At 39.1% G+C, this 26,702-nt stretch overlaps 1 protein-coding gene across 1 annotated transcript in view; it reads right to left on the bottom strand.

Moving 5' to 3' along the window:
* USH2A (usherin) overlaps nt 1–26,702 on the bottom strand; it is an 893,901-nt gene that overhangs the window by 515,964 nt on the left and 351,235 nt on the right. The window contains exons 23-29 of the mRNA XM_043484771.1: nt 21,623–21,749; nt 16,554–16,655; nt 14,349–14,528; nt 9,791–9,921; nt 6,916–7,189; nt 825–1,028; nt 617–697 (exon numbers count right to left, since the gene is read on the bottom strand). Of these exons, the coding sequence (XP_043340706.1) occupies nt 617–697; nt 825–1,028; nt 6,916–7,189; nt 9,791–9,921; nt 14,349–14,528; nt 16,554–16,655; nt 21,623–21,749 (1,099 nt within the window). The remainder of the gene's footprint in view (nt 1–616; nt 698–824; nt 1,029–6,915; nt 7,190–9,790; nt 9,922–14,348; nt 14,529–16,553; nt 16,656–21,622; nt 21,750–26,702) is intronic.

The following is a 26,702-nucleotide window of genomic DNA, read 5'->3' as shown; positions in this document are numbered from 1 at the left end:
TGGACTGTAGCCCACCAGGCCCCTCCATCCATGGAATTTTCCAGGCAAGAATACTGAAATGAGTTGCCATTTTCCTCCTCCAGTGGATCTTCCTGATACAGGGATCGAACCTGCCCCTCCTGTGTCTCCTGTATCGCAGGCAGATTCTTTTCCAACTGAGCCATTGTGGAAGCCCAATAAAAGACACATTTGCTTCCAACCACAGTGTGGCTTTCAAACAAGCTCTCCACCAAAGAGGCCAGAAGCTGCCTATCCTCACCGAAAGGTAACCCTGACTTTAGCTTTTCGGGGACTAAGCAACTTGTAAAGATTTCCAGTTCTTTGATGAATTACAGTCGATATGGGCCTTTATCAAGACAACCTGAACTTACTTTCTGCTGCATCTGAAGAGGAAAGACTCCGCCTGAACAAATCTTTATGAAATATTTGAAGAATCAAAAGTCCTGGTCCACTAAGCATTTTCACCAACAACAGATGCCTCTGCAAACCAAGGTGTGCTCTGTCACAAGATTACAAACATGCTACTTGCTGCATGGGTGAGAGGTTTTGTTTTTCTTTACATGCACACATGTGTGCATTCGTGTGCGATACACTTCTTAAGATAAACACTCTTTACCTGCTCCTGTTGTGCGTCCCCGGCTCCAGTCGCTATGTACCGAACCTCCTTCATGTGAGGCTGTTACTCGATACAGGTATTCTTTAATGGAAATAAGAAGGAGGAAAGTTAAGACAGGACTCATGGAGACTAGTAGTGGGCTGGCAGGGAGGGAAGAGGCGATGAGGAAGAGCCGTGGAACACTGAATTTAGAGCATCTCTGCGTTACCTGTGAACGGCTGGAGACGGCTCTCATAAGCAGTCCGCTCTTCTCCCCGGTACACCAGGATGGAGTCATTTCCCCTGCACTTAGCAGCACTGTCAGTTGACAAGCATCCATCCAGATTGACTCTGACAGCACCACTGGACACGGATGCCAAGTTAATGACGGCACCCTGTGCAAACTTCACATCCTTCATGCAACCACCGAAACCTAGCAAACAGTAAGGGATGAGGATCACATGAAGGGCTTGAGTCCTCAATTAGCCATCATTTTTCTCCCCTGTAGCACTACATTTTGATGACATTGGGGAGGTGGTTTAGACACAATTTGCAAACTTTAAAATCTTCTTTGGGAGGTCCTGTATGCTCCCCCTGCCTGCTTTTTACCAGGCTAAGCTTTTGCCGGAAGTATTTATATTTACGTTATTTTGAAATATATATACAAGCTGATCATTGTAATTCAACTGAATTAGATTCAACTGAAAAGTATGTATTATATCTTTTTAGGAGCAGTTTTTTTTTGCATTCTGTTTATTCTTATGAAATAATATGTAGTCCAGTGGTGCTACATAATATATAGGCAATTACACATTATGGTGAGAGCATTTTCACATGTTTCTCAATCCTGGAAAATGAAGTGACATGTATGTATAAGTCCATGTCTAAGTGCCAAAAACTAATATGTGAATGAGCGTGATTATTCAAGAAGCTCACTGAGGAAAAAAATACACTCTCGGGTCCCCAGCGGTTCAGAGGTAAAGAATCTGCCTGCAATGCAGGAAACATGGGTAGATGTAGGTTTGGTCCCAGGGTTGGAAAGATCCCCTGGAGGAGAAAATGGCAACCCACTCCAGAACTGTTGCCTGGGAAATCACATGGACAGAGGAGCCTGGCGGGCTACAGTCCATAGCCTCACAAAGAGTTGGACATGACAGCATGCAAGCATGAGGTTCTAATGCAGAACAGTAGGAGATGGTTGGATAAGATCACCAACTCAATGGACATGAGTCTGACCCAACTCCTGAAGATAGGGAAGGACAAGGAAGCCTGATGGTCTGCAATCCATGGGGTTGCAAAGAGTTAGACATGACTTACCAACTGAACAACAACAAGGAGAAAGAATATAGTTTCAAAATACACTAAAATCATGAGTTTTTGCAATGAATTCCATACCAACCATTGCATAGTCATAGAACGAAGCCCCAGTTAAATCAGGACACTTGGGAGCTGTCACTGTGCTCCACCATTTTCACTGAGTTCCATAATATCAACTGTGCAAAATGATTAGCAGTTTCAGGTTCATGGTCTCAGGACAGGAACCAAATTCAACTTTGGCAATAGCGACACAAGAAGCATCCTGCAAAGTGTACTCTACTCAATTGACTTTAGAATAGCCACGCTGCACCCAGTTCTGGGAGGTTTAATAGAGAAGGTGGAGGAGACGGGTTTGAAGTGTGCGCTGACTGCCCTTTTCTTACAGAACCATGGGGCATCACGTCACCCAGGGAGCAGCAGGAGCTTTGAATGACTCACTATTTTGTATAAACAGAGATCAATTCTGTGAGGTTTGACAGCACTCTGCTCACAAAACTGCACACAATTGTCAAAGAAGGGACAAACAGACTGAGTCTGAGATTGCTGGAACACATAGTTTCTCTCGTGAACAAAATACTGCCAAGTCTGAACGGCCCCAAACAGATAATTAGTTCTTTTCAGGATTAAAGCCCACCAGCAAGAAACGGAAATAAAACACAATGCAATGCTGGACAGTAAAGTAAGTTAATTCTAACAATGACCATATTGTTCTCTTCAGCATTTATATGGTGCGTTATTCTGTCTTCTAACACATTAAGTTGCAGCCTATTTCCTTTTAAATGCCTTTGCTATTATTCACATTCCTTTAGGCCTGACTGATCAATACTGCTAGTCTATCTTCAACTCACAGTATATACTCAGTAAGTTGGGTAAATTGAGTTGAAAGCAATGAAGCTCAATATAAAAGCATCTTCTTGAAAATTCAGAAGCTAAGAATTCTAATGTCTTTACAAGTAGTAATTTTCTGATGGCACAGAGCTGGGTCACCTAACTTCTCTGGTCCTCCAGTTTCTCTGCCAATAAAAGGATGAACAATTCAAAGACAGCTTTGGCAAACATTAATGCACCCTTATAAGGAATGCCCCTTTACTGTTCAAGGGGTACAGAATTTCAGTTTCACAGTATGAAAAGACTGCTAGAGATAGATGGTGTTGATGGTTGCTCAAAAACATGAATGTACTCAATGCCTGAACTGGACACTTAAAAGTGATTAAGATGGTAAATGGTATCTTAGGTGTTACTGTTCAGTTGCTAAGTTGCGTCCGATTCTCTATGACCCCATGGACTGTAGCCCACCAGCCTCCTCTACCCATGGAATTTTCCAGGGAAGAATACTGGGTTGCCATTTCCTTCTGCAGGAGATCTTCCTGACCCAGGGATCAAACCCACATCTCCTATATTAGTAGGTAGATTCTTTGAGTCACCTGGCAAGCCCCAATTGTAAGTTAGGTATCTGCTGTTGTTTAGTCGCTCAGTTGTGTCCAACTCTTTGAGACCCCATGGACTGCAGCACGCCAGGCCTCCCTGTCCATCACCATCCCCTGGAGTTTGCTCAGACTCATGTCCACTGAGTCGGTAGTGCCGTCCAACCATCTCATCCTCTGTCGTCCCCTTCTCCTCCTGCCTTCAATCTTTCCCAGCATCAGGGTCTTCTCTAATGAGTCAGTTCTTCATATCAGGTGGCCAAAGTATTGGAATTTCAGCTTTAGCATCAGTCCCTTCAATAATATTCAGGATTGATTTCCTTTAGGATTGACTGGTTTGATCTCCTTGCTGTGCAAGAGACTCTCAAGAGTCTTCTCCAACACCACAGTTCAAAAGCATCAATTCTTCTGCATTCAGCCTTCTTTATGGTCAAACTCTCACATCCATACATGACTACTGGAAAACCCATAGCTTTAACTATACAGACCTTTGTCAGCAAAGTATTGTTAGGTATATTTAACTACAATTAAAAAGGTTAAAAAAATTTAAAGAAGTATCTTAAACATTAATACACCGGACACAATTTTAAATTTTGAAAAGGCCACAGTCATAGGCTTCCTTCACTCTGGAGATAAAAAGGTGCAGAGTTACAGAGTGATGCTTCTATGCAGTAATTCTGCTTAGGAAGTGGGACTCTGCCCTCAGGCCTTGGGGGTATAGCTACCTAGGCTATAGTGCAGGGTCCTTGTTGTGCTATCCTCAGGGTAGCAGAGGGTTTTGTCAAAGTTTGTACCATTCTTCCAACTCTGCACCATCAGAAACCCTCCACTGAAAACGCTCCCTAGTGATCTCTGAAATATGACTGGGATGCGAGGGTAAAAAGAGGGGAGAGGGGCTGTCTGTGGGAAGACTAGTGATGCCTCCTCATCTTTTTTCCCTGCCTTTGTGAAAACTGGAAGTGACTCCCCACACCTATCCTCCTCCCGGGTATCTGAATACAGGAAGGTGGTCTAGAACCCTGGGTTGACAAATCTGAGAGACACAGTAGCCCCCTGGGGGAGGAGTTCAACCCTGGGGTGCTTGGGCCTGCAGGATGGTCGGCTGTCAGCCCCACTCTTAACCTCTCTGCTCAGAGCTATGGACAGACCACAACCTGGGAGACCACATGCCATGGCCCGCTCACTCCCAACCCAAGAGCCCGTGGTCTAAGGTGGAATATCTTCAGCACATTATGTTGCCCAGTGTCTCCAGAACACAGAGGAAAATTAATCTGCCTTTTTAAAGGAAGATTGTAACAATAATGGATATTAAAAAGATAGCTCTAGTAGGACCACAATAATAGAGTCTTTGGAAAAGGTGGTAATGGAGAAGCACGTCACTGTTGTTGTTTAGTCGCGAAGTCGTGTCTGACTCTTTGCGACCCCATGTCTGTAGCCCACCAGGCTCTTCTGTCCATGGCATTTTACCAGGCAAGAATATTGGAGTGGGTTGCCATTCCCTTCTCCAGGGGATCTTCCTGATCCAGGGATCAAACTTGGGTCTCCCACATTGCAGGTGTATTCTTTACCACCGAACCAGCAGGAAAGCCCAGTGAAGAAGCATAGAACAATTTTTATGATAGCGGACTGAAAAAAATACAGTAAGTAAACATGATTAGTTTTAGTTGCAATTTACTACATGCATGCAGCACCTTTATATTGTGAATGTTCTCCTGATCACTGTGTAAAACATGCTGCTACTTATATAAATCAGTACTATTCAAAACATCTGAGTCAGAATCTTAAGCGACAAAGCCATTTAAATACCATTTAAAACCTGCATTTTAAAAAACCTTTTCTGGGCAATTTCAGTGGATCTTGAATAATAATAATAGCTAATTTTATTGAGTTCTTACAAAGTTTTAGCTACTATACTTCAATATTTTATCAGTGGTTTGAGAACCACTGATATGGATGATACTGCAATGATAAAAATTTAGTATTATCCATAAATAAAATATCTTCTAGTATCACAGTCTTAGTCATAGAGTTAGTCCCCTTGGGTCTATGTTGATGCTTTAAAGTTTCATCATTATCATCTTATAATTCCAATTTTAGCCAGCTTTCTAGGACATTCATAATAATGGGTTTTGGTGTACTTTGACAGTAAAATGCTCAGTATACAGAGGATTTTTCCTAGATGTAAATAGAATCAAGTAATTTTGTTCTTATAAAGAGTTTTCAAGCTCTTTCTAACCTCAGAAACCTGAAAACCCAAAGAAGCCCTTATATGAATGTAATATTTTTAGCTGCTGTTACATCTTAAGTGCCTTGAAAATGTCATTACTGTCTTACACCCCAGATATTCATTAACTCCCTACTAGTACCCTTCTAAAAGTCTCCTTAGAGCTTGCCATATATTTTCTATTCAAAGACATTTAAATCTTTATGTACTTACCAAATAGGCAAAGACTGCTTCATGGAAATTTTAACCATTCAGGGTGCACAGGTTTTGAAATACGTTGAGAACATTTTCTACACAGAAGCATACAAGCTGAAAGTTTCTGTGCTTTTCCCACTTCATAGAGAAAGGAACTTTGACCAGTGTCCATGAAAGAGAACACTTGACTATAATAAGGAAAGTGGGCTTTAATAAGAGGCAGCCCAAGATGGGTCGGCTTGCCATCTGCTAGTAGCCACTGACCTTGAGCAAATTACTTTCCTCCCTGCTATCTAGTTTCTCAATCTTTAAAATGGGGATACGAGTAATAATGCCTGTCTCATGGGCTTGCTCTGAAGACTGACCCAACTATTCTCACACGAGGCTCTCAGAACCACACCTGTCACACAATATGAACTCACATACAATTAGTCTTTTTTAATCAATAAGTTCCCCAATTATGTCCAAACTCCTTATATGAGTTAAAGGTTTCCTTTAGCTTACATCATACACTTGTACTTTTTCCTTTCATTGATGGTTATGAATATTAAATGACATACATATTTTTCACAAGTATGTCAAAAATTAAAGCAAGCTCACATTTTCATGTGCTTTGCTGCATGAGAGCTCCATGGAAATGCATGGAAACAAACAGCATTGATGTCAGAAAAAAATCCCAGGGTATTTAAGGCCATTTTTCCTGGCTGTGCACACTAACCTATTTTTTAATCTGTAAATACAGATAATGGTCAGCATTTAGAAGAACCAGAACCACATGCGTATCCCAGAAAAACATACAAGGAAACATACTATATATATCTGTGTGTGTGTATACATACATACACATATACATGTGCACACAAATATACATGTCTATAAATTACATCTGATAAAGATGGTTGACTAAATATACTGATTTATTATTTACTGTATAAATAGGTATGATTTAACATATAAATAGATATAACAACATACTCTTAAGGGCAACATACAAAACTATTTGAAGAAGTATTTTGTGATTTTTTTTTTTTAGAGCCTACAATTCTTCCAGAAAATAGATGAACAGATGTTGCTTTCAGATCAGTTCTACTGCTCTGTCTTGAAACACAGAACCACCAAGACCTGGGAGTACCAGGGCTGTACTTCCAGATGAAGTTTACCTTGTTCCAGCTTTAGGTGTTTATAGGAGTCACTCAGCTCCTGTGGGACTCCTCCCACATAGACGGCGGAATTCACCATCAGTGCCTGGGCTCTGGACTCTGACACGTGCTCCATCAGTTCATTCATGCTTGCTGATATGACGGAATCATTTTTTTTAATGATCACTTTATTCCACTTTCCATCACAGTAGGACAGCCCCGGCCAAAGATCCACTTGTGTAAAAGTAAGACTAGTATTTAACCGGAAGCTCAATATTCCACTCTTCAGTTCCATCTGTATTTCATATTAAAAAGAAAATAGGTATATAAAAAGACTGCAGAATAGCAGTTTGGGAGAGAACAGAAGGTCAACTTCTTGAAGAAAAGCAAGAAATTTCCCTGAAAGTACTCTATAAAAATGTCCCACTTTATTCTAAGCAGAACTGGAGTAACATATAATGAAGCACTTTGCAAGCTTATAATTGACATGAAGGATGTTGTAATGAGTCAGACACATTTATACCCAGTAATGATGATATGATGTAATGCAATATTATATAGGCAAAACCTTTTTTTCTTTTTGAGGCAACACAGGTAAAAGATTAAACCCTAGCATAAGTGACTGAATGACTGAAGCAAACAGAATGGTTTAAACTCTGACTATTTTTATTTGAATCTTTAGAAAATGAGAAAATACTACTTCATATATCAATTTAATTTAGGGGGAAAATATGACAAGACAATAAGAAAATGAAATGTCAAGCCTGATTAAGCTTATTTTAACTGGTTAGTGAACTCAATTTCAAATTTGTAAGATGTATTTTGATTTGATGTTTCAGTGTTTCTATTCTAAATCTCTGACTAACATAATTGCTTCTATGTCTGTACCTTTAGATTAAGGTTCCATTTTCTAATATGAATGTATTTCACCCACATTTCATGGTAAAGGAAATGCCTCCGTATGTTTTTCTTCAAAATGTTACTCGATAATTATCTTACCTACTATGTTCTTATTTTGTTAGAAGTCAAACTGGTGGCCAGAGGATACTTGAACATTTGAGAACATAATAATGAAACAAATTAATGTGAAATCTGTTAGTTGCTCAGTCATGTCTGACTCTTTGAGATTCCATGGACTGTAGCCCACCAGGCTGCTCTATCCATGGAATCTTCCAGGAAAGAATACTGGAGCAGGTTGCCATTTCCTACTCAGAGGATATTCTCAACCAGGGATTGAACCCACATCTCCTGCACTGTAGGAAGATTCTTTACCATCTGAGCCACCAGGGATATCCACTAAGTAATGCATTTTAAAAACTTATTTCTTTCCTAAGTAAAAATCATCTTTGTGAAGTACATTAGGTAGTCATTCATTTTTTTTATCCCACCATTAATAAATATTGATTTTCCCTATTGTGTTCTGTGGTTATATAAGGTAATATGTTCTGCTATTATACAAGAAAGTGTCCCCAAGAATGACACTGTCTTAATAGCAGAGGCAAACGTGCTGTGTGTGTACTCAGTCATTCAGTTGTGTCCAACTCTTTGCGACTCTATAAACTGTAGCCTGCCACGATCCTCTGTTCATGGACTCTTCCAGGCAAGAATACTGGAGCAGGTTACCATTTCCTACTCCAGAGGATATTCCCAACCAGAGACCGAACCTGCATCTCTTTTGTCCCCTGCATTGGCAGGCAGATTCTTTACCACTATGCCACCTGGGAAGCCCTTAGGCAAACATGTGGTAATGTTATAAATAAGATTGGAATGGGGTTCAATGACATCAGAGACAAGATATACCTTTTGTTCCCTAAGAACTAGGAAAAGTTTGAAGTAAGGTTTTTGGAAGTAAGAGTCATGGAGAATCTTCAGCAGGAAAATTAACACATTCAATGGCACAGGAGCAAGTATGAGCAGATTAGACTTAGAAAAAGGTATTAAATGAGGTAAAATAATTCATATGGGGAAAAGAGAAAGTTTTAGTTCTGCCAGGTATGTAGAAGCAAAATTTTGGAGGATTTTGTGTAATAGAGAAAAATAACTATCTTTCTCTCGCTTGTCTGACACCAAAAGTCCATATTCTTTCTCCTAATATCTTCAACTAAAAGTTCACCCTTCTGGTGTATGAACTGCATCCTATAAAAATGTTCATAGTAGCCTTATTCATGATAGCAAAAACATGGAATAACCACTACCTCACTGAAAGTAGAAGAGATATATTACTCAGCCATGAAAAATGATAACTTGAATAACTCAGAAGCAAAGTCAAGGGCTAAAACAATTGCCTAAGGATAGAGTATAATACCACTTTTACAAAAATTTCAAAAACAAGGATTTTTATGCATTCACTCACAGTGTCCAAACTATACAAATGCAAAGGGATAACAAACACAAAATTATGATTACATATTACCTCTAGAGGGAGCGAGGGAAATGGGCCAGGAGAAACCCTAGAGATGGGTGCAAAAATTTGATAATATTTTAGTTCTTTAGTGGTAAGTTCATGAGTGTTCCTTGTACTATTGTATTTTATTTTATGTATATGTGTGCATAATATTAAACAAATATACATATATTTGACATTATAAAAAGGTAATAAAGAAACATTTTTCATATATAAGGGAACTAAATTAGACTTTCTTAATTCCTTATATTTAGGATGCTTTGTTAAAATTATAATTTTAAAAATATAGAATCATTTAAAAAATCATCATGTCCCTAAAATACAAATGTTTCATAGGACGTCAAAAGTGAAAATGATGCGGGGGAAAAAAAATAAAAACAAAAATGAATTTGAAAATAAATTGAAGTCACATATAATGTTAACACATGGTTTGTTGATTTTAAAACTGGATCTATCATTTTAAAATAAATTTAAATAAATCAATTAACATACAGCAAGAAAATCAGGTCCATCTTTGTTGTAAATGAAAAGCAGCAATCCATTCAGTTGGTCAGTTCTGAACTTAAAAGAAATTTCAAAGTCCATTCCACCATGAAACAAATATGGATAAAGCTCCAGGAACCCTTTGGAGAAAACAACATGTACAAATTAGCATGTGCAGAGCAATACTGTTAGTGTCTTTAGGATGTCATAAGACAATCTCAGGTCATATTCTGTCAGTGAATAAATCTCTCACAAAAGAAGATGCAGATCAATGTCAAGAAAATCACCTTGTAACTGTAAAGAAGTGGAAGAATGAACTTTCCATATCTTTTAAGAGGAAGCAGTTTATTAATTGATGGACTATTAAGACTATTTTGCTGTTGTTGTTCAGTCGCTAAGTCATGTCCGACTCTCCGTGACCCTGTGGACTACAGCAAGCCAGGCTTCCCTGTCCCTCACCATCTCCCGCAGTTTGCCCAAGTTCATGTCCATTGAACTGACGATGCCATCCAACCATCTCATCCTCTGTCATTCTCTTCTCCTTCTGCCTTCAATCTTTTCCAGCATCAGGGTCTTTTCCAACGAGCTGGCTCTGCACATGAGGTCGCCAAAGTACTGGAGCTTCAGCATCAGCATCAATCCTTCTAATGAGTATTTAGGTTTGATTTCCTTTAAGATTGACTTATTTGATCTCCTTGCTGTCCAAGGGACTCTCAAGACTCTTCTCCAGCACCACAGTTTGAAGGCATCAATTCTTCTTTATGATTCAACTCTCAGATCCATACATGACTACTGGAAAGACCATAGCCTTGACTATATGGACCTTTGCTGGCAAACTGATGTCTTTAACTTTTTTTAACACACCATCTAGGTTTGTCACAGCTTTCTGGCCAGGAAGCAATCATCTTCTAATTACATGGTTGCAGTCACCATCTGCAGTGATTTTAGAGCCCAAGAAGAAGAAATCTGTCACTGCTTTCACCTTTTCTCCATCTATTTGCCATGAAGTGATGGGACCATATGCCATGATCTCAGTTTTTTAATACTGAGTTCTAAGCTGGCTTTTTCCCTCTCCTCCTTCACTATCATTAAGAGGCTTTTTAGTTCCTCTTTGCTGCTGCCATTAGAGTGGTATCATCTATATATCTGAAGTTGTTGATATTTTTCCCAGTAATCTTGTTTCCAGCGTGTAACTCATCTAGCCCAGCATTTCACATGACATGCTCTGTGTATAAGTTATATAAACAGGGTGAAAATAAACAGCCTTGAGTATTCCTTTCTCAATCCTGAACCAGTTAGTTGTTTCATACAAGGTCCTAACTGTTGCTTCTTGGCCCACAAATAAGTTTCTTGGGAGACAGATAAGATGGTCTAGTATTCCCATCTTTTTAAGAGTTTTCCAGTTTGTTATGATCCACACAGTCAAAGGCTTTAGCACAGTAAATGAAACTGAGGTAGATGTTTTTCTGGAATTCTCTTGCTTTCTCTATGATCCAGTGAATGTTGGCAATTTGATCTCTGGTTCCTCTGCCTTTTCTAAACTCAGCTTGAACATCTGGAAGTTCTTGGTTCATTTAATGCTGAAGCCTAGCTTGAAGGATTTTGAGCATAATCTTACTAGTATGGGACATGAGTGCAATTGTCCAGTGGTTTGAACATTCTTTAGTACTGCCCTACTTGGGAACTGGGAAGAGGATTGACTTTTTCCAGTCCTGTGGCCAGTGTGGGGTTTTCCAAATTTGCTGACATACTGAGTACAACACTTTAATAGGATCATCTTTTAGGATTTTAATTAGCTCTTCTGGAATCCCATCACCCCCACTAGCTTTATTGGCAGCAGTGCTTCCTAAGGTCCACTTGACTTCACACTCCAGAATGTTGGGCTCTGGGTGATTAACCGCACCACTGAGGTTATCTGGGTCATTAAGATCTTTTTTGTGCAGTTCTTCTGTTTATTCTTGCCATCTCTTCTTGATTTCTTCTGCTTCTATTAGGTCTTTACCATTTCTGTCCTTTATTGTGCCCATCTTTGGGTGAAATGTACCTTTGATAATTCCAGTTTTCTTGGAGAGATCTCTAGTCTTTCTTTTCTGCTGTTTTTCTCTATTTCTTTGAATTTTCACTGAAGAAGGCCTTCTTGTCTCTCCTTGCTGTTCTCTGGAACTCTGCATTTAGTTGGGTGTACCTTTCCCTTTCTCCCTTGCTTTTCACTTCTCTTCTTTCCTCGGCTATTTGTAAAGCCCCCTTAGACAACCACTTTTCCTTCCTGCATTTCTTTTTCTTTGGGTTGGTTTGTGTGCTGCCTCCTATACAATATTACAAACCTCTGTCCATACTCCTTCAGGCACTCTGTTTCCTAGATCTAATCCCTTGAATCTGTTTGTCACCTCCACTGTATTCGTAGGGGATTTAAGTCTTACCCAGCTGGCCTAGTCATTTCCCCCACTTTCTTTATTTTAAGCCTGAATTTTGCTATGACAAGCTGATGATCTGAGCCACAGTCAGCTCCAGGTCTTGTTTCTGTTGACTGTATACAGCTTCTCCATCTTTGGCTACAAAGAAGGTAGTCAATCTGATTTCAGTATTGACTATTTGGTGATGTCCATGGGTAAACCTGTCTCTTGTGTTGTTGAAAAAAAGTGTTTGCTATGATCAGTGCATTATTTTGGCAGATTTATGTTAGCCTTTATCCTGCTTCATTTTGTATTCCAAGGCCAAACCTGCCCGTTACTCCAAGTATCTCTTAACTTCCTACTTTTGCATTCCAATCCCTTATGATGAATAGGACATTTTTTTTTGGTGTTAGTTCTAGGAGGTCTTTTAGGTCTTCATAGAACTGATCAACTTCAGCTTCTTCGGCATTGGTGGCTGAGGCATAGACTTGGATTACTGTGATGCTGTATGGCTTGCCTTGGAAACGAACTGAGATCATTCTGTCTTTTCTGAGGTTGCACCCAAGTCCTGCATTTCAGACTCTTTTGTTGATCATGAGGGCCACTCCATCTCCTCTATGTATTCTTGCCTACAATAGAAGATATAATGGCCATCTGAACTAAATTCACCCATTCGCATCCATTTTAGTTCACTGACTCCTGAGATGCTGATGTTTATTCTTGCCATCTCCTGCGTGAAGTGAAGTGAAGTGAGAGTTGCTCAGTCGTGTCTGACTCTTTGTGACCCCAAGGACTATGCTGTCCATGAATTCTCCAGGCCAGAATACTGGAGTGGGTAGCCGTTCTCCAGGGGATCTTCTCCAGGGGATCGTCTGAACCCATTGCAGGTGGATTCTTTATCCGCTGAGCCACCAGGAAGCCCATTTCCTGCTTGACCACATCCAATTTACCTTGATTCATGGTCCTAACATTCCAGGTTCCTATGCAGCACTGTTCTTTACAGCACTGGATTTTACTTTCATCACAGACATATCCACAAGTGAGCATCATTTCTGTTTCAGCCCAGTTGCTGCATTCTTTCTGGAGCTATTAGTAATTGTCCTCTGCTCTTCCCAAAGAGCATATTGGACAACTTCCAACCTGGGAGGCTCATCTTTGGGTGTCATTTTTTTTTTGCCTTTTTATACAGTTCATGGGGTTCTCATGGCAAATATACTGGAGTGGTTTGCCATTCCCTCCTCTAGTGGATCACGTTTTGTCAGAACTCTTCACTATGACCCGTCCGACTTGAGTGACCCTGCATGGCATGGCTCATAGCTTCATTGAGTTATACAAGCCCCTTTGCCATGAAAAGGCAGTGATCCATGTACAATTAAGACTATTTCTGTTTTACTAATATGTAACTATTAACAATAAGTTGCATTGACATAAGAGAAAATCTGACAAATGACAGTGATGAGAGAAAATAATGAAAAAGTATACAAAGTATGATATTATTTAACTTTCTGTTCTGAAGGTAGTTTAACAAACTTAATATCTAACTAACTTAGCCATAAATGTAGCAGGCAATAGTGGGCTGTTATTGAAAAATAAGCCATGTTTAGTCAAGCCACCATATTCCCTTCCAATCCTTACCCTGAGTGGCTGCTAGATAGAAACTGTAGGTTGGGGGTATTCTGGGGACACTTCACCTCCCCTTCGCCACAGCCTTTGGCGCAATAGCAATGATGATGGTTATATTCTCTAGCTCTCCCTTAAGGACCTACTTACCCCATTACATAGCTGAAATTTTACTCTTAGAAAAACTACTGGTCTGTATAATGGGATACAACAGATATACAGATTAGCCTAATAAACAAAATTCCTTTGAAACATCTAAGTAAAACTATATTCTAAGTAAAACAATGGACTTACAAATGGACATCAGTATCACTATCGTATGTAAACTCAAAACTGTCAGAAATCTTACACATGAATATGTATTTATGAATCTTACAATTTATATTATATATTCAGACATTGAAAATATGTGTATGGGCATCATGGCATAACTAGGTGTTTCTGTGACAGTAGGTTCATATGAGGTCAAAATTATCAGATCAGGGGAGACTAAATTATACCAAAGATAGAACATACCAGTTAAGCAATGACCAATGTCTGTTTTAGACTCTTACCTGTCCCTAGAAACTGGGCTCCCTCTTGGAGTGAAGTGGGGCATCCCTCCCAGTCATTATGCACATTGGTTTGCTCTTCAGAACTCTGCCAAACCAGACGCTCCCAAGTAGCAGAGGGATTAAAATTCTTCATAAAATACACATCCTTGAGACAGCCCACAAAACCCTTTTGGACTATGTCTGCAGGGGTTGATAGATATCAAGAAATATGTACTGTGAGAAATTTTTTTCAAGCAATTAATTTGATGTGCCTTTAAGGTAAAAGAAAGAGGCTATAGGTCTCACTGCCTTCTTCCTACAAACTTCTTAATAACTCACATAAACTCCCATGCCAAAAGCTATGGTAAGTGCTAATAATTGGTATGCTATGCTCTGGTTCAAGAGTCATCTTATCTGGAGAAAGAGATGCTTGCACAAAATCCTTGGTTTTTTTAGTAATAGCAAGATCATTGCCTCTTGAATTAACAAGGAGATTTCATCTGCTTTTGGCCTTAAAAATAAAAGTGCAATAACACATTTTAAAAGCAAGATTTAAAGCAAGTCTATACATACAATCTATATTTTATAATTTAGTACCTTCAGCATTATGAACCCATCTGCTATACAAGTAAAGCAATGTGTGCGCTTAGTCACTCAGTCGTGTCCAACTCTTTGCGACCACATTGACTATAGCCCACCAGGCTGCTCTGTCCCTGGGGACACTCCAGTCAGGAATACTGGAGTGGGTAGCCATTCCCTTCTCCAGGGCATCTTCCCAACCCAGGAATGGAACGTAGGTCTCTCGTATTGCAGGCAGATTCTTTACCATCTGAGCCACCAATTTTTAGGCATTAATATAATATTACATTTAATTTTTGAACTCCCCAGACCAAGTAAGTGTGGAGCTTATGAACACAGTAAATAGGGTGGTCATAAGGGGTTGGGAAAGAGAAAAAGTGAGCAGATAATATAATTAGAAAGAAAAAAAAAAAGGTAGAGAGGGCAAGAAGGCACCCGAAGCTGAGGCTGCATTTCATATGGCAATGTCCTTACAAGTCAGGGCAAAGCTGAATTCTCAGCTTTTGAGTTCATGACCTGATCCTAGGGAAGGTATTTACCAGTGATCAGTGTTTCACAAGGTCAATTTATATGCACAGTGTCAAAGGATTTCTTTATAATGGAGTGATGTCCTCTATAAGAAGGGTAGTTGGTACTGGGGTATGCTCTCCTCCTGTCCTGCATATACCAGAGCCAAGAAGCATGTGTGTGTGTGTGTGTGTGTGTGTGTGTGTTAGTGACTCAATTGTGTCCAGCTCTTTGCGACCCCATGGAATGTAGTCTGCTAGGCTCCTATGTCCATGGAATTGTCCAGGCAAGAATGCTGGAGTGGGTTGACAGTTCCTACTCTAGTGCGTCTCCCCAAACCAGGGATCGAACTCATGTCTCTTGCATCTCCTGCTTGGCAGGCAGATTCTTAACCGCTAGCATCACCTAAGAAGTATGCTTGATGGGAAAATAACTCTATCCTTCAGAGTGTGTTTGTGTGTGTGTGTGTGTGTGCGTGCGCGCACGCGCACCCGTGCATGCATGAATGCTTTCAGGAGACTTCACCACCAGTCTAAGTGACCAAATGAAAACTCTCTCCTCTCTACAGGTATTTCTGAGGAGGTAACTGTAATAAGTCTTAAGGATTTAAATATATCCCTCTCCAAAATTCAAAGTTTTTCATACTTTTGATCCCCAAATTATAAAACTTTGACTTAAATTAGTATAATTTATTTCAGCAAAAGTTTAATTACCTCCTTTGATATATCAAGAACTGGGTTCTAAGAGTTTAAATACAAGTAATACATGGTTCCTTTAGAAGAGATCTAAAGGAAATTTTTGATATATTGATGCAGGAAATACAGCATAAGGTAGAAAATAATACAGTTATACATTCTTTAAAATGATATCATTTGATTCTATGCTAACTTGTGGTGGTGGTGTTTATTCACTCAGTCATGTCTGACTTTTTATGGACTGTAGCCTGCCAGGCTCCTCTGTCCATGGGATTTCTCAGGCAAGAATACTGAATGGGTTGCCGTTTCCTTCCCTAGAGGATCTTCCTGACCCACAGATGGAACCCACATCTCATAAGTTGCAGAAGGATTCTTTACCACTGAACCACCAGGGAGCCCCAACTATGGAGACAACATATAAATTCTATATTCTCCCCAAACTCACCAGAATCCTTTCTGAGGATGGTGTAACCCTGTGGCAGCCCACCCACAAACACTCCTGTGTTCTCTCCAATAACAGTACCACCATTCGTGGTGGCTGAAGAGCCTGTGGATGGAAAAGCAGATGAGAACTTCAACTTCAGCAGGACAATCTATTCTACAAGTTTAACAAATGATTAAACCCTTCCTTGTGCTTCTGGATGCACCGCCCTCTTGGCTCTTTGCTACTGGTTACTTTTCTTCACTGGTTCTTAATCGTCAGCCCAACATCTTAATCTTAGAATAACCCAGGCCTCCTCTGTTCCCAGATCTGCTTACCACCTGCATAAACACCATAAGTCCTCTAAAAGGATGAAGAGAGAGCTAGGCACCTGTGAGAACTCTGAAAGGGCCTGGGTCCCTCTGGTGCTGCATACCAATGCAAATCTCCTGTTAAAATACATACCACCTGGTCTTTCCAGAAGAGTTTTGCTAAGCCCTAATGTAGAGCTATGGTTTTTCCAATGGTCATGTATGGACGTGAGGGTTGGACTGTGAAGAAAGCTGAGCACCGAAAAATTGATGCTTTTGAACTATGGTGTTGGAGAAGACTCTTGAGAGTCCCTTGGACTGCAAGGAGATCCAGCCAGTCCATCCTAAAGGAGATTAGTCCTGGGTGTTCATTGGAAGGACTGATGCTGAAGCTGAAACTCCAATACTTTGGCCACCTCATGTGAAGAGTTGACTCATTGGAAAAGACGCTGATGCTGGGAGGAATTGGGGGCAGGAAGAGAAGGGGATGACAGAGGATGAGATGGCTGGATGGCATCACCGACTTGATGGACATGAGTTTGAGTAAAGTCCGGGAGTTGGTGATGGACAGGGAGGCCTGGCATGCTTCAATTCATGGGGTCACAAAGAGTCGGACACGACTGAGTGGCTGAACTGAACTGAATGTAGAGCATGACTGTGAGGTTTGGGACTTGAGCAACTGGAAGAATGTAACTGGCATAACTAGGGTGGGCAAGCTACTTGGAGAAGCAGATTCAGAGAGAAATGTTAGAAATTTAGAAAAGTTAGAAATTCCTAACTAACTCCATCATTCTTTGTGAGAATGGCATTTTTTTTTCCAGAGCCCAAACCACTCTAATTGTCCCTACTTATATCTGGGACTGTGGCTTTAAATATATCCTGAGCTGGTAACTCCCCATTTTTATCTCTAATCTGGAACTCCTATCTAAATGTACTGGGATCCAGGGCTTGGCATGATATTTCCACTTGGATGCCTCATAGGTACCTAACACTTAACATGTTGAAACCAAACTCTGGACATTTCTCTCTGAATCTGCTTCTCCAACTAGCTTGCCCACCCTAGTTATGCCAGTTACATTCTTCCAGTTGCTCAAGTTCCAAACTCACAGTCATACTGTACATTAGGGTTTAGCAAAACTCTTCTGGGAAGAACCAGGTTGTATGTATTTTAGTCTGTAGACCATTCAGCCTCAAGCAGTCATAGACAATACATAACGAATGAGTGCAGTTATCTCTAACAAAATTTTATAAAAATCTTTCCAGCCTCCTCCCACTACTCACCGATGGCCTACATCAGGCTATAGGAACTACAGGGGCTCCTCGTAATCCTCCATCTTAATCAGCTCGGGGAAATGTTTCTTAAGATTGGGGTTGAATCTCTTCTAGTCCTGACACCAGTCATATACTCTGAGCTATAATTACCTCACGACTGTAAAGAACCCTCTGCCTCTGAGTCCTAAAACAGTTCAAATAGTGAGGATCTCTAACAAATCTCAAGAGGTTCTTGTCTCTGGGACCTATTCCCTTTCCTTTAGGCCCCTTTTCTCCTTAGTTCCTCTGTCCCAACCCATTTATTAGGGACAATTACTATTGCTAATCTTCCAAGAGGGAGAAATAATTCTTGAATTTCAGAGTAGTCATCAAAATAAACAGCCAGGTGAATTAAATAACCCTTTCACATCTTTTATTTGTTCTGTCTTTGACAGTTCTAGAGATGGTTTTGGAAACACTGATCATTTGTCCCTATTGAATCAGTCTCCACCATCCTTATGGGCAAAATCTCCAACTGACCTTGGCAAAATTTACAGCTTTCCCCCTCCCATCTAGATTCAAGTAGATCCTTCAAAATCTTTTCCCAGAATTAATCAATACCCTAAATGTATAGAAGCCCTTCAAGGCATAAAGTCTATAATAGAAGATTACAAAACTCAAGGCTTTATTATCTACATACTAGTTCCTGTAATGATGCTATTTCATCTGTGAGAAAACCTAAGGGCAGAGTGGAGGTTTGTCCAGGACCTCAGCATTGTTACTCCGTGATACCCTGAGGTTCCTAACCTTCAGATGTTCTAACATCTATTCCTACTGAAAGCAAAGTCTTTACTGCAATTGATTTATTTAGTGAATTCTTCAGTATTCCACTTGATGAACTAGCCAGCATCTTTTTACCTCTACTTGGGAAGAAAAACAATTCACCTGGACAGTAATGCTTCAGGGTTTTGCTGAGTCCTTCTTATTTCTTGTAAAACCTAAAGGTTGATCTAAATGATATAAAGTTCCCTATAGGTCTACTTTGTTGCATGGTGTGAATGATTTGCCTCTTTGATCTTCTCAAGCCTGCTCACAGGAAGACAGCAACCATTTACTAAAGCTGTTTGCCTTAAAGGGACATAAGGTCACCAAAGAAATATTGCAGTTTGCCCAAAACCAGGTTTGTTATTTAGGGCAAGTGATATCAGAACAAGGGCTACACTTAGATCTAGACACACTTAATACTGATTGACGAACCTGTTTACTGACCAAGTACTTCAACAAGTCTGTGCTGTTTGGCAGTTTTACAACACTTTCACTGGGCTTACCACTCTCAATCCTGAGGTTCAGTTGATCACAGTAATGGCATTATTAACACTCAACTGGCAAAATTTGTAGAGGTCCTACAAGTACCTTGCCCCAAAGCATTGCTATTGGTCCCTCTAAATCTCAGATCCGCACCTTTTGGAACTCAAAAATTCTCACCCTTTGAAACAGTTGCAGGACACCCAACACATTTGGTTCCTGCTTTTTTTGGTCTCCAACTGAAAAAGGAGAGATATTCCAATAATGCAAAGGCCAAATTTTTCCTATTAAAAATAACCATGTGTTGGTAGAGCAATCTTTTTATACTGTGCTCTCAAGGGATGAAGACCTTCCAACCTGAAGATTTTATCTACTGGAAAAGATACCTCCAGAAGAACTTTCTTCAACTTCACCAGAGAAGCCCTCATCAGGTATTGCTAACCAAGCCTTGTGCCACGAAAGCCCAAGGAATAGATTCCTGGACTCAGGTGACACATAAAGAAAGCTCCAAATTCTGAAGGAAGCTCAAATAACATGGTGTTATTAAAGTAATTATTTCCTATAATTGAAGCAGACGACATCTGATGAAGCAACTTCCTGAAGATGGTTGAACCAGGTCTGTTGGAAACTTATTGCTAAACATTGGTGATGACATAACGCTTCAGATTGTCTCCTGTGTCCATGATCTTGATAATAAAGAACAAGGACTGTAGATACAAATTGTCTGAGAGTTCTCCCTCCTATCTCCCCTTGCTACTCAAATATGAACTCGGTAGTTTTCTAATCTGTGCTATTCCCCTCTGATGTGAGACACCATACCCAGGAAAGGTAGTTCCTGAGGTTGAGGGGAAAAAAGCCATTGAAACTAGAAAACCCGACTTTTGATCAGTGGTACTCTGAAAGAGAAATCTTGATCAAGGGAGGGGAAATATAAAAAAATAACAAAATGAAACCTCAATTAAATAGATCTGGAAGGCCAGAAAGAGGAGCTCTCATGTGACGAGTCTAACAGGAAGAAGACTCCTCTTTCCTGGCAATGACTTGACCAATGAAAAGACACATGTGTGTTTACTACAGCTCTTCAAACTTCCTTTTCCACTCTATAAATGAGTTTATCTCCCATTGCTGTATGGGGGCTACATATGGCACCAAGATTGCAACCTAGATGCCCATCGACAGATGAATGGATAAAGAAGTTGTGGTACATATACACAATGGAATACTACTCAACCAAAAAAGGAACACAGTTGAGTCAGTTCTGATGAGGTGGATGAACCTGGAACCTATTTTACAGAGTGAAGTGAGGCAGAAAGAGAAAGATAAATATCGTATTCTACCACATATATACGGAATATAGAAAGATGGTAGTGAAGAATTTATTTACAGGGCGGCAATGGAGAAACAGACATAGAGAATGGATGTATGGACATGGGGAGAGGGGAGCAGAGGGTGAGATGTATTGAAAGAGTAACATGGAAACTTACATTACCATGTGTAAAACAGACAGCCAACGGGAATGTGCTGTCTGGCTCAGGAAACTCAAACAGATGCTTTGTATCAACCCAGAGGGGTGGGATGGGGAGGGAGCTGGGAGGGAGGTTCAGAAGGGAGGGGACATATGTACACCTATGGCTGGTTCATGTTGAGGTTTGACCGAAAACAGAAAAATTCTGTAAAGCAATTATCCTTCAATAAAAAAAGAAATTAAAAAATACGTAAAAAAAAGATTGCAGACTCTGAACTGAAATTCTTTGCTGATTCTGAATAAACCCATCTTTGCTGGAGAAATATCTGTTTGTCTTAGGTCCATACTTTCATCCTTGTTCCCCTTAAAATTTATCCCCCAAAGAGTACCCAGAGTGTTAATTTTAAAGAAAGAAGTCATATCATGTCATCCTCCTTTCAAAATTCTCCAATGGCTTCCCTCTTTGCAAGTAAAAGTAAAGCAAAACTAAGAGCCTTTGGAAATTGTAAAGACTTGAAAATGATACAAAATTGATACTGATGACTTTGCTCTTATTTTTGCTTTAATGAACCCTGCAAAGAAGAGGAAATAGTTGCCAAGACTTCATCATTTTAAGAACATCCCGAAAGCAAAATCCACAGCAATTTAGATGAAGAAGGGATAAACAGGTGAAAAAAGAGATGAAGGAATAAAAACCCAGAGGAGTATGGCAACATCAGCATATCAATACAGGCATTTATATTTTTCAAGGAAGATCTTACCTGTGAACTGCCCATCAAGAGTGATTTGGCCAAAACCTTGATGCCTAATAGCAATTACTTCATGCCATTTGCCATCACTATATTGTTTGCCATCATCATTAGTTGTGGTAACTTCCACTGCAGACCCCTTAAGGGAATGAATGAGTGAAAAAAATCAGTGAGTAAATATACATTTTCAATCAGTTCATTCACTCAGTCATGTCTGACTCTTTGCAACCCCATGGACTGCAGCACGCCAGGCTTCCGTGTCCATCACCAATTCCCTGAGATTGCTCAAACTCATGTCAATCGAGTTGGTGATGCCATCCAACCATCTCATCCTCTGTCGCCCCCTTCTCCTCCTGCCTTCAATCTTTCCCAGCATCAGGGTCTTTTCTAATGAGTAAGTTCTTTGCATCAGGTGGCCAAAGTACTGGAATTTCACCTTCAGCATCAGTCTTTCTGATGAATATTCAGGACTGATTTCCTTTAAGATGGACTGGTTTGATCTCCTCGCAGTCCAAGGGACTCTCCAGAGTCTTCTCCAACACCACAGTTCAAAAGCATCAATCCTTCAGCACTCAGCTTTCTTTATGGTCCAACTCTCACAACTGTACATGACTACTGGAAAAACCATAGCTCTGAATAGATAGACCTTTGTTGGCAAAGTAACATCTCTGTTTTTTAACATGCTGTCTAGGTTGGTCACAGCTTTTCTTCCAAGGAGGAAGCGTCTTTATATACATGTTACTCATACATATATTGTATATTTGTTAGAAACCAATTTACAAATTTCAACACAATCCTGAGGCAAGCATGCACACATTTCAAACAGAACTCAAAGTCAAAGTTGATACATCATTCTGGCATTTCTCTGATGTACTTCTGCATCACCATGAGGCTCAAATCTGAAAAGAACTTCTCTTCAGAATGAAAATCTCTTATAAGTACAATTGGATTTTGAGTAACTATACTCAAACATAAGTAACTATACTCAAACAAAAGGTAATGAATTTTCTATTCAAATATTTTAAATTTGGGGCCAGAAATATAAAAAAGACAAGACTTTGAAACTAATAAAGTACCATTCAAATGATTCTGCTCTAAAGATAGTAAAATGTGTGGCAAGTTAGTTTCTTTTACCTTCACTACACTATGAATACCAAGCAGGAATTAGATTCACATTAAAAATTAGTTACTAAAGATTATCATATTGAGTGAAGAAAGTCAGATGGAGAAAGAAAAATATCGTACAATATCCCTTATGTGTAGAATCTAAGAAGAAATGATACCAATGAGCTTATTTACAAAACAGACTCACAGACTTAGAGAATGAACTTATTGTTGCCAGGGGGGAAGGATGAGGGAAAGGGATACTTAGGGAGTTTGGGACAGGTATGTACACACTGCTGTATTTAAAAACGATAACCAACAAGGACCTACTGTATAGCACATGAAACTCTGCTCAATGTTAGGTGGCAGTATGGGGTGAGGGAAGTTTGGAGGAGGATAGACAGATGTATATGTATGGCTGAGTCCCTTTCCTGTCTACCCAAAACTATCACAACATTGTAAATTGGCTATACTCCAATATAAAATAAAAAGTTTAAATTAAAAAATTAGTTACTAATACCTCTAACATACGTATTGTGGTTAAACTTAGTATTCAGTGATTTGTAGTCTAAAATGGAGCATTTGTACTTTTGCTTAAGGTAATAGTATCAAAGTTAAAAATGAGTTCCTAAGTGGATAAAATCAGGAAATGGCAGGTAGGTATTAAGAATAGAGATTAGCTCAGAGGAAGTGAGAGCAAGAAAATAAAGAGAAGAAGAGATCCCTTTCATCTTAACAGTTTGGGGCCATGTATATCATGGTTAGCACAATGGTACATTTTTTAATGTTAGTGAACACATAAGACTAAGTAAAAGATATTTCAACTTTGTTACCATCATCATTTACAACTACTATGATTAAAGAAAATGAAACAGAAAATTACTCTAAACCTTCTAAAGGAAAACAATTTTTGCTTGCTTTCTTAATAAAGTAGATCTTAGCAAAAATTGCGTGAGCGTCCTCAGTCACGTCCAACTCTTTGCAACCCCATGGGACTGTAGTCTGCCAGGCTCCTCTGTCCATAGAATTTTCGAAGCAAGAATACCGGAGTGGGTTACCATTTCCTTCTCCAGGGGATCTTCCCAAACCAGGGAATGAACCTGTGTGTCTTGTGCCTCCTGCATTGGCAGGCAGGTTTTTCACTAGCGGAACCACCAAATAAGGCCCTTAGAAATAATTAACTTCAATCAATAAAAAATTCTGAAATCACAACAAAACCAAAAAAAGATTGGATAAAATATTACAAAATACATGTTTAAATTACTTGGAATGTTTCACCAAATTCTAATTCTTTTGCTATACTGGTTTTCAAAAATGATAAAACTGACAATTATCTGATGTAATATGGTGATGGTTTAATATCACAAAAAGTGCAGTATTAATCACACCATTGTCAGTAAAACATTTGTTTATATTTCTCTAAAGTAGCTTCAGCAACATACCCTGTCCATTCTATGTATTTAATTGGCTCCTGTCAGGCCTCATTCAGAGCATGACAACATGTATGACATACAGAATTTCATATTACCAAAAAAGAGGTTTTAATTTCCCACGAGTAGGGGAGGGTTTGCTTCTCTCATGGACAATATCCTAACTTTTATAGGCAACTCAATCAGCTAGATATATGACCATTTTGATAAGTTCTCAAATCTTTATAAGTTGACTTTCCATATAACTCTTTCTCTCTACATATTCTTTTATTTTCTTCAACCCAATTTCAACATTTTAATATTTTACAAACACACATTTCATTATCGTAGTTTAATAATTAAAACCAGAACTGGTGCCGTGCCCAATTAATGTGCCCTGGTAGCATGCCCATTAGTTTTTCCATTAGTGAATTCAACAATACTAATGGGATTACTAGCATGGGATGCTAATTGGGCGTGACATAAGAAACTGGCTTACTTCTTAGCATACCCTTGCTAATGATGAAATTAATGAGCATTTTATTAAATGCTGTCTCATCAAAGTGTACTTAGTTAGCGTTAAAATTGTTACAAACGATGCTGCATTCTAAAGATCAGGTGTCTGAGTAAGTGGTTCTTCATATTATGTTTGGCAACAATGTGAAGCATTAGTAGTTCTCTACATCAGAAATCACACTTATTGGTGACACATTCAAGTACATAACAGATAGTCTCACTATGCCAAATTTTCTTCATACTTAGGGGACCTCTGTATACTATTTTTTTGATGATCGTTTAAGATATTTCCCCCACCAATATTAACAGACTAATCCTGTGGTCAAGTCTGGTGTCATATGATGCAGTTTGTTCTTTCTTTTTGGAAAATACTAGACGCGTTAAATAGATGCTATTCTGAATTTTTTGAAAGCTTTCACTTTCACCACTTCTCTAAGTGAAGTCAGTTTATTATGTGACTGAACATAAAACATTTAAATAAGAACCATGAGTTATTACTAGTCAATAAAATATCATCTGATCAAGTATTTCCAAATTGAAATTAATCTAATAAAAATGGGAAGACTATAGCCAAATTTCTGAGACAATAAAAAAATACAGCAGTTAAAAAATGGAGTATTTTTTCTTTAGTGACTCTTCACAATAATTCTAAGTATTCAGTGTATAATATGCAAACATATATCCAGTTTTAAATATTACAAGAAATCTTTTCCCTTTCTCACAAATATGTCTTAGTAGAGTGAACTGGATTCAATTCATTGAATGAATTCTACAACTTTATGTAGAATTACATTGTTGTGTAAAAATTCATTACTTAAGTTTATTAAGATACTTTTACAAGAAGAAACTACACAGTGACTGCTGGAGTAGGAAATGGCAGCCCACTCCAGTATTCTTGCCCGGAAAATACCATGGACAGAGGAGCCTGGCGAACTAAAGTTCATGCGGTCGCAGAGAGTTAGACATGACTGAGCGACTGAGCATGCACACACAATGACTACAGGTATTTTTAAACCATGTGTTAGAGAGTAACTTTAAATTGTTACAAAATGCTGTTTCCACAACTCAATATTTAATTATTTTGAATGGATTCAGGAACAGTAATCTGAAAACAACCATTGATATAAGTCAAAGTATCTAACTAACTGACAAATTAAAACAAGTAAGAACTAAGTTACATTATCATTAAAGAGTCAGAAATTTTATCCTAGAAAATGAGCAATTTTCTTCAATTATGAATACTATTTTACCAATATTTATCAAGCCAGGAAGTCAGCCAATCTGTCAAGAGACATTTATGTATTACCTACTATATCCCAAGGCTCAGCATGTTAAGAATCCGCCTGCAATGCAGGAGACACAGGAGACAAGGGTTCAATCCCTGGGTTGGGAATATCCCCTGGAGAAGGAAATGGCAACCCACTCCAGTACTCTTGCTAGGAGAATTCCATGGACTGAGGAACCTGACAAGCTACAGTCCACGGGGTCGTAAAGAGTCAGACATGACTGAGTGACAAAGCATGCACATTCCTAGGACTGTACTGAGCCTCAAGGATATATTTGTCCTGTCCTCCCTGGACTGTACACTCATATAAGAAAGACGCATTGAGTAAATAACTACTTGTCTGATGAGTACAGTAAAATGTTCATTAGATAACCTTGTATCCTTTAAGACACAAGGAAAAGAAAACTAGCTTAAAGTGGTACCTAAATTATTTAAAATATAAATATTTTGAATGTCAGTGACAGACATATAAAACAAACTCTTCAGCTTCTTCAAATTTGCGGTGGCTCTTACTTTGTTCAAGAAACCATATTTATAACATACAGAACAGACTTTCAGTTGCCAAGGGGGCAGAGAGTGGAGAAGGCAAGGATTGGGAGTTTGGGATTATCCAATGCAAACTATTACAGGATACGTAACCAACAAGGTCCTACAGTATAGCACAGGGGATGATATTCAATATCCTGTGATAAACCATAATGGAAAAGAATATTTTATATATCTATATATCTATATCTATATAGATATATATGTATGTATGTATACATACATACATATC

Source organism: Cervus canadensis, chromosome 13, assembly GCF_019320065.1.
Source record: "Cervus canadensis isolate Bull #8, Minnesota chromosome 13, ASM1932006v1, whole genome shotgun sequence".
NCBI lineage: Eukaryota > Metazoa > Chordata > Mammalia > Artiodactyla > Cervidae > Cervus > Cervus canadensis.
Note: the sequence above shows the minus strand (reverse complement) of the source record. Positions and strands in the feature narration are given on the sequence as shown.